The sequence below is a fragment of the Pezoporus flaviventris genome, unplaced genomic scaffold (genome assembly GCF_033815535.1).
Source record: "Pezoporus flaviventris isolate CSIRO_AGI_PZ_B2104156 unplaced genomic scaffold, CSIRO_AGI_Pfla_v1 ptg000059l, whole genome shotgun sequence".
In the NCBI taxonomy this organism is placed as follows: Eukaryota; Metazoa; Chordata; class Aves; order Psittaciformes; family Psittacidae; genus Pezoporus; species Pezoporus flaviventris.
The window spans coordinates 2,575,519-2,592,211 of record NW_026892607.1 but is presented as its reverse complement, the minus strand read 5'-3'; the positions used below and the strand labels follow the sequence as shown (position 1 = coordinate 2,592,211).

Here is a 16,693-nt window from a genome sequence, read left to right as displayed (position 1 = left end):
TTAAACAGTGAACGTCTCACGTGGCAGCGGTGGAAGGGGGGATAGCCACTGAATGCAGATATTTTGATCAGTGATTTAGATTTATCATTAGAGGAAATCTGTACTCCCTGTCGACACAGCTCTCGCTTGTTTAACACTGTATCAAAAGAAGCATGACCCTGAAAGAGAATTTTCAAGTTCAAAATTCTTGATGGAAGAAGCTACTGAGCAATTTTGGTTACCAAATAAATCTGCTTTAACCTATAGCTGGCTGAGAGTTCAGTTTCAGCTAGGAAAGATCAAAAGTGAAAACTGCATGCTAGAAAACACCACTGATGTCTGTGGTTACTGCCTGGTGACAGTTTAAATTAACCTTCAAATTCATCCCATAAAGGTCAGGTAAAACTGCTAAGAACATACATGTTAAAACCTCCCTTTGACCTATGGCCACACCGGGATGGTGTGACACACACTGAGTCCTCAGAAGGTTCCAGCAATTACCTCTACTCACAGGCTGATGGACAGCTCGGTCAACTCCTTACAACACCCTCATGCTCATTTGTATCTAGAGCTGTCCTGGGTTCAGCAGTAGCAGTCATTTTTCTCCTTCTCAGCAGCTGGTGCAGTGCTGTGGTTTTGACTTTCAGCCTGGGAACAACGCTGATAACACCGATGGTTTTAGCTGCTGCTCAATAATGTTTACTCTGAGTCTCATGCTCTGCCAGGGAGGAGGGGAAGCCAGGAGGAAGCAGAGACAGGACCTGACCCAAGCTGACCAAAGAGGTATTCCATACCACAGCATGTCATGCCCAGGATGTAAACTGGGAGCAGTTACCCAGAAGGGTTAGATCACTGCTCGGTCAGGCTGGGTATCGGTTGGCTGGTGGTGAGCAGTTGTATTCTCTCCCCTTGTTATTTCCCTTATCATTGTTATCACTGATGGTAGCAGCAGTGGTTTGTGTTATACCTCAGTTACTGGACTGTTCTTATCTCAACCCGTGGGAGTTACATTCTTTAGATTCTCCTCCCTATCCCTCTGGAAGAGGAGGGGAGGAAAGGAGAGGAGGGGGTGAGAGAGAGACTGAGTGGCTGAGTTGCCGGCTGGGTTAAACTATGACAAGAGCTGAACTGACACTGCTGGGAAAGAGCATGCACACACCAGAAGGATGCAAATAAACATTTCTATCTTATTCATAGTCACTGATTTTGAGGTCATTTTTTCATGGCTTGGGCAAAAAGGCTCTTTTCCATGATAGGGAAAATCCCCCCCACACCTCCAATGGGAAATCCTTTCACAGCCTGGCGAGATTTCCCAGGTTTGAACAGAATTAGGTCTCTACTCACAGTTTTTACCCACTGCAGGTATTTCTGGGTACACACAGTGAGGTATCAGAGAAGAGAGAAGCTCTCTTCAAGGTACACAGACAGGAGAAAATACCTGATCAGCTCCTAGCTCCCTGCTTCGCTTTTCATTTAATAATTCTGCTCCATCTAAGCAATAAGTACAGCATCAGCTGCAGAGTTTAGTGGTTTGAACTGATGAGAAGACATTAGGATCATTATCCAAGGCCAGTTTGGATGGGGTTCCTGCTCTAGTGGAAGGTGTCCCTGCCCGTGGTAGGGGGTTGGAACTGGAGGAGCTTTAAGCTCCCTTCCAACCCAAACCATTCCATGATTCTCTGATTTTGGAGGAGAGGAACATTGGATTTTATGTGGGAATAGAAGAATCTCATCCAGAAACAGACTCACGGTCTACAACACTGGTTTATGCCCACTCCCTATGGATGAGAGGGAGAACAGGTAAGAGCCACCACTACTACAGGTAAGAGCATCCATTGCACCCCCAACAGCTCCAGGGCCTGGGATCACACCACACAGAGACATCTGCTCGCAGCATGGCCACGGGCCAGCTATTCTTGCTAAGTCCTGTTTCCAGGAAACCTGGAAGCGTGGTGCTGTGCCTCTGCTTCCCTGCTCTCCATGCAGCAGATGGCAGCATTTGAACTGACGTAGGGGAACAGCTCAGTGCATGAAGGAGTTACTGATTCTACACAGTTTACTCAGAGGAGACATTTGTTTCAGCCATTCACAGTGTTCTGAAATATATTAAACCCCAAACGGCTAAGTGATGTAATTCATACATTACATTCCAATATTTAAACTAACACTAGCAAATACCATACAATACAATTAAATTCCTCTATCATCTTGCAAAGATTCCCAGATGCTGTTTTCCTTATATGACCCATAAACGGGCAATTCAGCTGGGGTACACTTTCAGTTTAATCCCTTTATTGTGAGGCAAAGGTTGTGTTTGGGCTTCTTTCTCTGCTTTATTAAAGCAGTAGAGTCTGTTATCCCTGGTTACAAGAGTTGGATGAAAATTCCTTGATTGGGAAGAATACTAAAAAGGAAAAATCCAAGATTTCCAAGAAGATCTAAATGGGATGTTAAATAACTGTTAAAAATGGTATTGCTCATTTGAAAAGGAAAATATGATTTAAACCTCCTCACAGGATTTTTGTCCCTGGCAATACATTTGATGTTGGGTATCTTCCCACAGGTAAAAATGTGCAGTGTTTAAGTGTTTGATCTGGGGTAATTCCTTTATATTATTCAAGAAATGGAAATTTTCATGCCATATGCATGTAGCTAATGTCCTTCTGACAAGCTTTATGATTATGGACTCTACTGAAACCTCTGGAATTACCTTGATTTCACATAACTGGAGGAGGATACTCATGTTTTGATCTTCATTTATGTTAGGTTACAAACCTGATGAGACCGACCCTCTCCACTGCACATCCCCATGTACCCCTGTGAAGCTGCAAAGATCTCACTGGCTTCAAGAGGAACGTGGAATCCCCTGTGTGATCTGATTATTTCTCAGGAACCAGGTGGTGGGACAGGAATTCCAAGTCTCCCAACCCTCTGGGTTATCCTTGTCTGCGTGACAAAACACCCTGCACAGCAGGAACCCAACATGAGGGCTATGGGCCTTAGCTGACATGTGGAAGCGAAGCAGTGCTGTCTAGACAGCAATAGCAAAAGCAGAATTGGTGGTGTGAACTTTAGGGAGAGCAGTCATGCTATTCCTCCTCAACCGCTCTACTTCAAACACGGTGATGAGTACTTTCTAGGTATTTAGAACTCAAACCCAGCTCAATCCAAGATCTGCAGCTTGGACCCTGTCCATACTATGTGAATTCCAGAATAAATCAAATAGAACTTACCTTGACTTTCCCTGCATTTTCCTCCTCTTCCTTTTTTTCTTCAAATTCAAAGGCAACAGTCATACGTTGCTGTCTCTGCTCCTCCCACAAAGTAGGGTTAAAACTATCACTGTCTGACTGGAAATCTACAGTTAAATTGCAAAGAGCCATTAGTGCACCCAGCACAAGACTGGAAATGATCTAACAGACATGCCCTTAGTTGATCCTGTCATCTTGGGTTATCGCCTTAGAACTGCTGAGGGGGGGAAGTGAGAGTAGTAACCCATAACCCATTACAAACAGTGCTTAAGCTTTAAACTGAAGTGAGAGCGATGGGGAGCAACAGGGTTTTGATGCAGGTCTGGAGGGGAGGGATGTATGAAAGCTCCTTCAGATGGGTCCAGTGTCCCCGCAGGTTGAGCCTGCTCTGACCGCGTGCCCATCTGCATGGCAGCAAGGAGTATCTTAGCGTTTCTGTCCCATGCACACCCAATTCCCAAGTTCAGATTGTTCCTACAAAGCCATTCTGCTGACGGTAGAGAAGTGCTGAGGAAAATGTAAATCTGATGGGCTGAGAGTAAAGGATTTGTAAACAGGATTCCGTTGGGTATGACAAAACACACACCGGTATGTGTGCACCACCGGCTTTGTGCGTCAGAAGAGACACACACACACAGAACCAGGTCTGAAACCCCTTCTTTTCCCTCCCGCTGCTCTTTCCTCCACTATCTGCACAAGCTCTGCTCCTGCCTCTGTGGGCAGAGCTGATGGCGTTTTACCTTCATCGCTGCGGGGTTGCTGGGGAAACATGTAGTTAGTCAGAACTCGCTGCTTTGTTTCGGGGTGAGCCTCGGTTTGCAGTGGAATGAGGGCCTTGGACTGCACAGAAAGGCAAAACAGAGAACTGTTAATTCACAGCATGTGCGTGGAGAGCAGATTTAGCACTTGATAAATAGAAAATACAAGATTAACTGAAATTCCACATGAAAACAAACTTCTCTGTGGACTAAACCACGTATCACTTTGGTGGAAAAGCCTCCCCTCCCATTCCTCACTTCTGGAATTCCTACCAGGATCAACAGAATAAGCCCATCTATCAGAAATACTGACTGCACATTCAGTCATTCCATGGAGGAAGCTGAAGGCCCAGTGGAGCAGAGCTGCAGCTACACAGTTACAACACCCACTCTGGTCTATTTAAAGCTAGGGCTAACGAGGAGAAGATTCATGATGGTTATTAGTTCATCTGAGGGCAGAACTGGTGCAAGATACTGGAGAATTTACATGGAGGCGCTCTGCTATTGAGATGTTACTGCTGTGTCTTGCTTCAGCTGGTGTAAGGGGCTTTGGGCAAGGGGGAATGGGGGAATTGAAGCTGCCCAAGGGGAGACTGAGATGAGCTCTTAGGCAGAAGCTCTTCCCTGTGAGGGTGCTGAGGCGCTGGCACAGGGTGCCCAGAGAAGCTGTGGCTGCTGGGGTTCTGTGCTTTTTTATTACCCCTCCACTTAATCTCCCCTCCCTCCAGCTGTAACATTTTTTGCTTAGCTATAGAATCAAGAAGTACACAGAAGGAGCAGTGCAGTAAGCAGCACCAGTGTAAATCTACTGACTGCCATGCTCTTGGCTTTGCTGTGATGTGAGGGCCTGGCTGAATGGTGTGCCCTGGCCAGGAGTCAGCAGGAATGTCATCTGATGTCTGGACAACGGAACCTCCCCATCTGCTGGGCTCTGCTTCCATGAGGGCTTTTTCATGTGGATAAAAGGATGGACTCATTTCTGCTAGTATGACAACTGGCCCCTGAAGAATTAACCTCATCAACCGCAGCTAAAGAGCTGTAATACCTGACTATGAGCGTTATTGCAAAGTGGGAACAATGAGATTATGAGACTGTGTTGAGATTATTAAAACCTGTTAGGTAATGTCAAACGTGTCTTTGTGCAAATGGAGGTTTTCTCCATTTAGGGTTAAATTATAGAGTTGCAAAATGATTCTATCCATCAGTCCTGGCGAGGGTCGGGACTTATTTCAGTGCTGAGATGCTGGTTGAACCGTTCCATTTCTCAGTGTTGCATAAGCTGCATCACTTGTTTTAAAATAGAATCCAAAGAACGCATAGCTTTGGAACAAAGAAAGGCAAACTTAAATGTAAAAGGAACTTAAATGAGAGTTTTCTCCAAAACAAGCCTCAGAGTTCTGGTGCATCTTTTACATATTTAAACTCCCATTGACTTTAATGGAGTTTAAAGTATGCAGCAATGGGAGCGTGGACAAGGGAAAGGGAAAAGGCAGATGACGAGAGGCACCGATGGAGTAAAGGATGGAAATTTTGATAATGAATTCTTACCTCTTGCATTCCTATTTACAAAACGTCCCCTTGTACTTTTGGCCTCAGAGAAGCTTAGCTAAATGCAAGTGATAAATCCTGCAGAGGGGATCTCTCCAAGTTAATAAATGACATCCAGAGGAATCCAGACCTTGATATGAAAGCATAAAGCTGGACTGGGAGCAACTACTTGTAAAATTCTCCTACAATCCTGTATTAAATTACAGGTTTCATCTCCAGCCCTGGCTAAGACCCTGAGTTAGTGAAGAAAATACGAGTACCCAAAGTCATTACCTGGTTGTCAGAGAGCCACAAAGCTGCAAGCTCTTTGAGCTTTGTAAAAGTGAAGGGTAAATTCTTCAGCCTGTGAACGATAATATTGGAACCGCATGAATCCATTTGCACTATAGTTTCTTTCAAAGCTCTGTATGTAGCACGTTTATCTTGACCATGCTGAGATTGCTCTGATTCCATCTCTTTATATTCTCTCGCTTTTTAAGAAAATACAATTGCTTATTTAAGGCCTTCCAGATTTGGAATCTAAAACTACTGACATCATACCCTAAAACTGTTAAGGAGATACCAATATTTTGCCTTGGCTGTAAGGTAACCAAAGTTACAGCTTCTAATGCAGCCAACAGGAAAAATCTTGGTCCCAGGGAGACTTAGAGGAAAGACCTGACAGTTTTCAGGTAACAGAAATCCTTCTATTGGACATTTACATTTTGGAACAGAAATAATCTGAACTTACTGAAAATTCCTTTTTGCAGAAATGTTAGGAAAACGATTAAAATATTATAAATATTCAGAGTGAACCTAAATGCCAAAATTAAATGAAGCAGGAATAAAAAAAACCTTTCAGTTATACATGTAAATGCATTTCCTAAGAGTGATCTGAATGTAGGAGTGGGGACAGGATGACTTAATCCTTGTGGAAGCTTCACTCAGGTTTTCCCCACTAATTCTGAACATCTTTTTACATCTTGGTCTGTGCCAACACGAGAGTGTCCTGACCACACACTGACACTGACCCATCTTAGTGTTAGGGACAGTGAAGGAGCTGGAGGACTGTAGGAAGAATTGGACTGACCAGAGGACTGCCTACAAAGACAAAAGCTAAATGTGATTTAACAGCAAGAAAAGAGGAAAAGCCCTTTCCTGAGAGTCAGACACCCCATGCTACGGAAAGAAAAGCTCTTACAGAGCTGTTCACTCACACCTCAGGTAAGGGTGGCATCGTGCTGCCCCACGTGCAGGGCATCCTCATCATAATTCATTGCCATCTCCCATCAAACCACCAAAACCACTCCTGCAGCCTTCTGCACATTAAAACCTCCCCATACTTTTGGGACATAGACACCTCATGCGCTTTTCCACCACTGCCTCTCTGCAGTGCTTTGAAACTGTGCCCATTCCGGAATTTGTAGGTGTATTTTTACCACAAAGTCATTACCTCCGAAGACAGTGTTATTTCAGTGTTATTGCTGTGGAACAGTGCACTACGGACACTCTTTATATACCCAGGTTACAAGTTTAAGCTTTAATAGTTAACATAATGATTCTTAAATAGTGTTTAACCATGTGTTTAATGCAGAGCTTTTTTCTGCCTGAAAAGAGAGGAACTTTGGCTTTTCAATTGGTACCGTTATTTCTATACGTTTTAGGATTCAGTACTAGTAACATAAGTTTCAAAATTCAACAGAAGCCTCTGTCTGCAGGTGTTACTGGTGGTGGTTCAATGCACTCAAGTTGAGAAGTGTGTACCAAAGGGAGAAGCCAAGCTGGTGAGCTTGCTCCAGAAATGGTGTGCGGCAAGGGGATCTCCAAGCTGGTTTTCCACTTCCATACTCAAACAAAATTAGTGGAATTAGTTATTTTTAATTCTTCTTCGTCAGTAAGCCTGGATACCCCTTTTTAAGCATCTGAAAAGGCCAGATTTTAAGGAGTCTTCAAAGGAAGAAATCCCCAAATAGAGCTCAAAGAATGAGGGCACCCAAAATCATGGGTGGTTTTGGAATATGCTCAGCCGAGATATGCCCCAGCCTCTTTGACTAACTGCAATTTGGTTTTGAGAACTAAGACTGCTTCATAAATCATGTGCTGTAGGAACATCTCACCCTCATCTGTACTGCCAGTGCTCCTGCAAGCACTCTGACCTTCGCCAACAAATGAATTACCAAGTGATTTCATGCTCTACCCTGGGTCAAAACAAGGCCCTTGATAACTGGCACTTGCACTGCGTTAGTTTAACCATGAAAGGGAAATACATCAATGTTTTTCCAGCTTCATCAGTCAAAACAAGGATACACCACAGCTATAGAGGATCTCAAACATTAGTTCTGCATGGACATAGGTTGATTGCTTCTCCATCCTCTAGGCCAGATCCTACTTGCTATAAATCAGCATAACCTGCTGATTTCAAAGAGCTAGCTCCCATCATCCTCAGTAAAGGATTTGGCCTCCTCTGAAGAGAGAAATTTTCATCAGTAACTGAGAAAAAGCAATTAATCTGCACTGCTTCCATTGCTCTTGCACATTATCTGTAGTCAGTACAGAGAAATAAAACTTTCTGGCTGTGCTGTTCAACAGAGAGCATTTCTTTTATGCTGAGATGCTGAAACTCCTCACTAGACAGCTTGGAAAACCACGTATGTCATTATTTTTATCAATCTAAGGGAAAATATATTCACAGAACTAAATGAAACTCTAATTGGTGCAGAGATAGTTAATCAAGAAGATGGCCAAATCAAATTGACTTAGAAATCAAAGGCAAACTAGGCTGTACCAAACTGACTTGCTCTGACTGCGACTGGTATTTTATCCAGCCTGAATAAAGGACCTTTGCATGGGGCCGTTTCTCTACCAGAAGGCTTGACAGAGCAAGGGCAGCAGTCAGGATGGGGAACAGGATGGACAGAAACATGGTCACAGAGCCTACACCCTTCCTTCAGGCACCAGCCCTATGATGTCCTGAAACATAAAGTCCACGGGAAAACAGTACCTCTGATTGTTCAGGACAATGGCACCAGTTCCAACTGGTGCCTGCTGGGTGTGCTCCCTTGCATGAGCAACAGTTCCATTCCTCTGCAATGTTTTCATGGCTAATAAGTTCAGTTTGCAATCTCTTACACTGGTTTGTAAAGAGAGCTGAAACCGTGATAGCCAAATCAAAGGAAACTGAGTGCTGTAGAGATCACCTGGGTGCCCCATCCCTGGCAGCGTTCAAAGCCAGGCTGGACACAGGGGCTTGGAGCAAGCTGCTCTAGTGGAAGGTGGCAGGGGTTGGAACTGGATAAGTTTAAGGCCCCTTCCAATCCAAACCAGTCTGGGATTCCACGATTCATACTAATTCAATTAAACTACAGGTTAAATCACATATGCTACTGGCAAATGAAAATGTTTTAAAGTTATCAATAAAAATCCTTCTTTTAAGGTAAATCTTGATGCACCAACTGATTTTGCAGGGAAACAACTGTCCCCAGTAACAGTCTGGAAACAATTGAGATGTCAATGCTCATTTATAGTGTTTAATCATCACATTGAATATGTTTTCTTGTGAGAAAAAAAAGGAGAAGAAATGTCCCCCAAAGTTCTCAGGTGAGTAAAATCAAACCCACCCCAGCACACTTTTTGACATGACACCCCCAAACGTTAAACCACTGTATCATATGACTTCACAACCTCAGGGAAGCTACACATCAGTGTGTTACACTGGTCTGGAGTGAGGAACTCAATATAATCCCATCATTAATCCCAGAATATACCTTCTGCATAATTTGTTACGTTCTTAACGGTTAGAGACTTTAAAAATATTATTCATGGGGCACAAGCAAAGGAAAGAAAATGTCATTGATGCTGCGTAAATATAGAAACCATCAAATGTTGATATTTGAGGGGTCTCACGGGGCAAAGGTGGTCTTGGCTTTTGCTGAAGCCTCCTGACGGACATAACTTGAACTTCTCTGTCCTGATAATAATTATTTTTCTCATAGTTTTGCAAAATAACCCACTACATATTTGTACCAGGTACTGCATTTTTGTTATGTGCTAAGTAACCCAGCTCAGAGGACGGGAAAGGTTTCCCCTGATTGTTACGCTGAGTAACATAAATGTACAAAGAGCTTATGGGAAATACCTTCTAGATTCATCGATGCACACATCATACTTCGGTGGCATTCAGAAAGACTTTTTAATAATAAACCAAACATGGAAAATTCATGTGCAAACATGTTGAAAACTGGTCATTACAAGCAGCATCACCAGTCAGCCAGCGGAGCCCAGAGACAGTTGTGCTTGTGACAGTCCTCCAAGGGAGCTCTCAGCAAATCGGTAATAACAGGGTTTTCAGAGTGGGGAAGTTTGAAAGAGCATGATTTATATTAACCCATCAATATACTGCTCATAAAACCACTGTGGACATACATGGCCAGCAGTGACCACCTCTTTGGCAATGAGCAATACTGTACAATTGAACATCTAGCCAGAAAAAGAAGAGGTACACCAGGGAATAGCCTTGTTTTGAACGGGTCATGTCATCTTAGGACCTTTTTTTGCCTAACTTCTGTGGGTGAGATTCAGAGCAGCAACTGAGTTCTGACCCCAGGACAGAAGCAGTGCAAATACAGAAAGGTGATGATTCTTTGAGCTCTTCTTTAAGCACAATCTAAAACTAAAAGAAAGGTTACTTACCAGTAACCGATGCTCTTTGAGAAGTGTAGCCCAAATGTACATTCTAACAATTCTACCTCTCAATCACAGGACTCATACCTGGAAGGACTCTGAGGAGAGAGGAGAAGCAGATGGAAGACAAATGTATATGTGGACTACACATTGTGAAGAACACCGGTTACTGGTAAGACATCGTTTGAATGAATCCCATGTGTACTCTTAACAGTGACTGAATCCAAGCAGCTACCCCCAGGGACTCATTACGTGCTGGAGGTCTTGGTATCTTTTGTACAAGTAGCAACTGCACAACTACTTATCAAATGCTGCATCGGTTCTTGAAGCACTGGAGATAGTGTTATGGCTGGCAAAGGCCAGGATGAACCTCCAGGTAGCTGCATTGCAAGTACCTGGAGCCAAAACTTCCCTGACTGCAGAAGGTGAAGCTCCCCAAGCTCTGGGTGCTTGCACACTAACCCTCCTTAGGCTCCACCTTCAGCAAGTCAGGATTGAACCCATCACTGCCTTTTAATGTGTAGAGACAACAGAATATTGCATTTCCCAGAGATGAAGAGGGTTGAAAAGGTTTGGACCTGTAAAGATCAAAGGAGAAAGGACTCCCAGCTATGGAGATGGGGAGTATAGATACAGCCTTAGAGTGTATGGCATGGGAAAGAAAAGCTGGGTCTATTTCCCTGGTTAAAATGGAATTCTAATGTGAATATTTGAAGAATGTCCTGGAATTAAATCAGCTTCTGGTGAGTTTCAATAGCAAAGTCCATCTTACAGTGATGGGGGCCTTCGGGAGATACTGAATACGAGTGAAAGTTTGTAGTAGCCAAAATCATTGTCCATCCAGGCTACTAGCAGAGTCATGGGGATAAAGACAATGGCGTAAGAGGCTAATGGATACACAAGTGCACCATTTATAGCCACAGCTTACACATGAGAGGTGAAATCTGGCATGTGATGAAGTAGATGACCCTGAGGTATCATTCACTGGGATGAACCTCCAGGGGACAGATACCCAAGCACTGTGTTCCCTTTGTAAAATTACACATCCATGACAAGAGCCTGTGCCCTCTGTGAGAGAAATAAAGTGCAAAGATGCCAAGGAGCCCATCACCATGGGGTGAAGCACATGCACTGGACCCCTGGCTCTAGAACTGCCTTTCTGTTCTGCTTGTGTGTCTGTCTCCTCTTCCAAGGGGTATCCAGGAGAAGAGCTGGGGTGCTCTACCTCCTCTGTCATAGGTGAAGCAGAAAGAGCAGAGGGGCAAAACTGGTGTAGTGACATGGAAAGGTTCCTAGCAACAAGCAGAGGCCAAGTATGCTCCTTATTATCATGGACATGTGGACTCATTCAAGGAAAGAATGGATATTGCCTTAATGCTGGTATGAATGGGAAACTGGGAAACCAGAAAAGTAAAAACAATGTAAAACCCCAGCATTAAGATGGTATCTGAACTTTGTCCAAGCCTCTGGTGCCAAAACACTGAAACTTTGACTTCATTAAAATGGGGATGTCCATAACAGCAGCATTATCACAGTGTCCCAGCAGGGAAACATTTAACCTCAGCCAGAACGGGTATCAACGAAGAGTAAAAATTTATTCCCCAAACCCCTACAGAAAAGCACATGAGACAGTTCATGCAGGTTTAAAGGCTGAAGGCCTTCACTCTGAGTTAGCTCCTATCTCTCCTAGCCTAGACTCTGCTCTCCCACTAGTTATTCAATGCTTACATCTCGCTGTGCAGCTTTTCAGGTTGCCTTGAGAGAGCAACTTCTCACCCCAACAGGCAAAGGTCCTGTTCTCATGTTTGCCAGGCTCAATGGTGAGGAACTCAGCCACAAAGAGTGTCATGAAATGAACACAAGAATGATTGCTTCTTCCTTTTTCAGTGAGATAAATCAGCTCAGTGATGCATCCAGTGAGCCCTGAGCAAGTGTAAGGGCAGATGCAGGGCTACCAGCCAGCACTGAAGGGCGGGTGGGAAGGGCAGCAGCCCATTCCACCCCATGGAATATCACATCAGCAGGATGCTGGCCCTGGTAATTACCTTCCTCCACAGTGGAAATCCCAATCCTCTCTTAGAGCTGGGTAGATGGGGACAAAGGAAGGTGGAGCAGGGCTGCTGCTCTGGTGGCATCCATCTGTCAGGTCAGCTTGGTTGGAAGCCCTGCCTGGTACTACCACCTCCAGTGCCTCATCCCAGCAGTAAACCACCTCCTCCCTCTCAGCAATTACACATGAAGACATGAGCCTGAAATCAGGAACTGGCCTGGCTTGAAAGTTACTTGGCCAAAAACAAGGAAAAAAAAAGAAAGCAAAACAAAAAACCACACAGTTTTTCTGCTTCCTCAACACGCATTCATGGCACAGGTTTGTAAAGAGGTCAGAGTGATCCAGGACAGGTTGGATTCATGTGCCAGCAAACACACCCTGCAGTGCTACTCCTTGAAGTCCCCCAAGACCCCAAACCAGCATTGTCCTGCTGCCTCCTCACTTCTCCATCACCCTGTGCCTCCTCCTGTGTGCTGGCCATGCAACAGCAAAGCGGACCAGCCCCTGGAGACATCATCTGAAACTTCACCATGCCTGTGAGAGGCTCCTCTCATCTGTATCATGCACGCATCCGAGATCACTGTGCACCTCAACAGGATCACAGCAGGACAGGACAGGGTACATGGGTGCAGAACAGTCAAGGGAAGCCTCAGTGCCTATGCTGGCACCAGCCTGACTGACACTAAAGGCTGTAGAGATAAAGGCACAAACCTACACTGCTGTGGGGACAGACCGATGGGACAGTGCTCCCTGGCCCTGAGGAAGCACTGGGATCTGAAACCCCAGATCAATGACCCAAGGTTTGATTCTGGCATTTGGACAGTTTCGACACAAACTAAAGTTTAACTTTGTGTTCTGGTCCATACCTCATGTATTTTATGATACACAATTGCAATGCTGAAAACCATCAAACAGAATGAAGCAAATAACTTCAAACCAATATATTACAGGGATTTCTACATGACTTCATTTGTATTTTATGCTTAAATTTCAGCAGTGAAACTGCTGACAGAACATAGACACAGATGTGGGAAGTCCTTCCCCTGGTTTTTACCGAGTAGGGATGACAGTACTGGAAACAAAACAGCATTTGCACATCCTACTTAAGGAAAAGTCTGATCTGTGACATGGGGTGGGGGTCAAGAAAGGCTCACTTAAGGATTCCATTTCTCAGGAATAGCATGTGAAGAGGAACCTGGTCTTTCCCAAAACCTTTGCTGAAGGAGATACAAAGTTTTCTCTTGCTTTCAGCAGAGGCAGGATAACAGGATAACATGCCAGTGCGCCTGCATTTAATGAGTCCCTACACACCAGCTTGTCACAGTGGTTTAATCATTCAATATTACAAAGTTGTATACAATTTTGGAGCCAAATATCACACTTCCACATGGAAACAGCAGGAGATAAAAGAAGTAAACAGGCTTTAATCTGTTAAAACACACTGAAACCCAGATCTTGGCCCCATTCAAGTTTGGCAGTGGAACTAAGACCAAACCACAGAGATTAAAGAAAATAAATCAAGGTTTCTTTCCTTATAGTTTAAATAATCATAAATATAATTCTTATATTAGTAAAGTCTCACAGTGGCTTAGAAGAATTATGTGAACTGTACCTGTTATCACTCAGATTTAACACTCGCAGCTTCTGCATCTGCCCAATTTCATCAGGGAGGAATTCCAGCTTGTTGGAGCGCAGAGACATCACCGTCACGTTTTTACAGCTCCCGATCTAGAGGGGTGGAAAACCCAAGATATCAGGATCCCTGCTGTGGCAAAATTCATTACCACTAAACTTTGGTGTTGGGAGGTGACCAGAAACACAGCAAATAGAGAATGTAGTCCTAAAGCAATGTCCTCCCTCAGCCAGTAACATCAGAGAAATGCCAGCGCTGCCTGCACTACCCTGAGGGACACTCTCACCTTTACATGAATTTACCAATTGTTTTACTGTTTCACTATTGAGTACGTAGGAGTACTGAGTATCTAAGTATGTATTTAGATTGGATCTAAGGAAGAAGTTCTTTCCTGTGAGGGTGGTGAGGCACTGGAATGGGTTGCCCAGGGAGGTTGTGAATGCTCCATCCCTGGCAGTGTTCAAGGCCAGGTTGGACAGAGCCTTGGGTGACCTGGTTTAGTGTGAGGTGTCCCTGCCCATGGCAGGGGGGTTGGAACTGGATGAGCTTAAGGTCCTTTCCAACCCAAACTATTCTATGATTCTATGATTCTTCTGAGTAGGTAAGAACATGCTTCTTCCACGCTGGGCAGAAGCAATTGCTTGAAGAGATGTTTTGTCTGAGTAGGGATGAAATCTTGGCCCTACCACAAACACTTCAAGGTGTAAATTAAACAGAATCAGCTTCTCACTTCTCTGGGCAGCTCAGGAAGGAAATTCTCATCCACAGCCAAAGTCCTCAGGTTGTGAAGGTAGCCGATGGTGGAAGGTAGAGACTCCAACTCATTACAGCTGCAGTCAAATTCTTCTAATAAAGACAAACTGAAAGAGGAATTACACTTGTTAGATGCTGTACAAAGACCAGATAACAAAAATGAACAAACTAGAACCTCTGAAAGTTGTAAAGCATCACACTGTTACAGACACCATGCCCTGAAGAAGGAACTTTTCGTGCAAATTTCCCTAAAAGTCTATAATAATGTGATTTTAGGAACACTTTTCATCAGTCTTATCCAATGAGGCAGTTTAAGAAAGACCACTTGTCTTCCTCACATCATCAGTCTTACTTTCTGTAGTGAGGGTGTTTTTCAACTACTTCAAACAGTGAACAAGGCAATTCCTACTCAGCAGAAGAATCAAACCAAAAAGTTTATCAACTTAACAACAGAGACACGCAACAGGTAAAGCAACAGCACTGGTGAGAGCAAAGGGAAGGGACACAGAAATTACCTGCAGGGTACATTCAATCTGAGGCACCTAACATCACAGAATCATGGAACCAACCAGGTTGGGAAAGCCCTTTAATCTCACCCAGTCCAACCATTCCCAGCCCTGCCAAGGCCACCGCTGCCCCATGGCACTGAGGCCTCCCCTCCACACTGTGTGAACACTCGCAGGGACGGTGCCTGCAGCCCTGCCCTGGGCAGCCTGTTCCAATGCCTGAGCACCCTCTGGGGCAGGAATTGTTCCTCAGCTCCATCTAAACCTGTCCTGGGGCAGCTTGAGGCCGGTTCCTCTTGTCCCATCCCTTGTTCCTTGGGAGCAGAGCCCAGCCACCTACTGCCACCACCACAGCCATATCACCCTTACATTACAGTTACAGCTGAATCCCTCACAGCAAAGACTAATTTCAGCTACTACTTAAAATATCAAATCTCTTTCAAGTGCTTGTTGTCTCTAAGGACAACAGCTACTATTACATTATGAATATTCTCAGCCAAGATCAATGACAGCTGTTTTGTTTATTTGGGCTTTTTGCTTTTAAGGGAGTTAAACTGGGAGAAAATGAGGCATAGCTGTGCAGTCTATGTATGCATCATCTCCAAAGTGATAATGGGCTGTTTCAGGTCATCCTAATACAGATCAGTGGTGACAAAAAAGATGAACTGGGATCTAAATGCAGTGATCAGCCTCTTGTAGATGGACACGGCTTTTGTCTCAGCATGTGCCTCTCTTACATGCTGAGAGCTGGCTAGAAAGTGCTCTTGAAAGGGTATCTGATGGCAAGGACTGAAACAAAGCAGACCAAAGACATCTTCAGACACTCAAGTTCAAAAATCTCCATTTTGGTCTTGTATCCCTTTCCCTAGATTGTATTTCCTGTATTCTGTCAAGTTGGGAATAGAAAGAGGTCTGACCTGACGATCAGTGCTTGAACCAGCCCATCCACTGCTGCTCTGGTATGGAACAGCCCCAGTAGTGCTTCTCAGCCCTTCAGGACCCTGTCCTACCAGGCCCTCAGCCCCTGGGATGCTCTGGGGGGTTTGCTTTTCCCAGGAGACAAAAGGTATCAGGCAACACTTACCTATCAGTCTTACTTTGGGGACTAAGAATCAACAGTTTGCCCTCTGCTAGTGCAAATAACACACAGAGGAGTATATATATGCACAATACATGTTATAGAAGCATGCAATGGTTTGTGTTGAAGGGACCTTAAAGCTCCTCCAGCTCCGACCCCTGCCACGGGCAGGGACCCCTTCCACTGGAGCAGCTTGCTCCAAGCCCCTGTGTCCAACCTGGCCTTGAACACTGCCAGGGATGGGGCAGCCACAGCTTCTCTGGGCACCCTGTGCCAGCGCCTCAGCATCCTCACAGGGAAGAGCTTCTGCCTTAGATCCAACCTAAATCTCCCCTCTTTAAGTTTGAACTCTTTCCCCCTTGTCCTGTTCACTACAGTCCCTGATGAAGAGATATATTATATATTTACTATATATATATGCACATATATATGAAATACAGAGATATTACATATATATTCTGATCATATACACACACAC

At 44.4% G+C, this 16,693-nt stretch overlaps 1 protein-coding gene across 8 annotated transcripts in view; it reads right to left on the bottom strand.

Annotated features, from left to right (window-relative positions):
• Nucleotides 1-16,693, bottom strand: part of LRRC7 (leucine rich repeat containing 7) — a 161,313-nt gene that overhangs the window by 30,963 nt on the left and 113,657 nt on the right. For 7 of the 8 annotated variants that reach the window (XM_061469768.1, XM_061469760.1, XM_061469763.1 and 4 more), the window contains 5 exons: nt 14,609-14,738; nt 13,858-13,973; nt 5,810-5,879; nt 3,971-4,070; nt 3,213-3,337 (listed from right to left, as the gene is read on the bottom strand). In XM_061469768.1, coding sequence (XP_061325752.1) covers nt 3,213-3,337; nt 3,971-4,070; nt 5,810-5,879; nt 13,858-13,973; nt 14,609-14,738 — 541 coding nt within the window. Of the gene's footprint in view, nt 1-3,212; nt 3,338-3,970; nt 4,071-5,809; nt 5,880-10,191; nt 10,294-13,857; nt 13,974-14,608; nt 14,739-16,693 lie in introns of those variants that run through there. The other variant, XM_061469766.1, reaches the window with a different exon arrangement.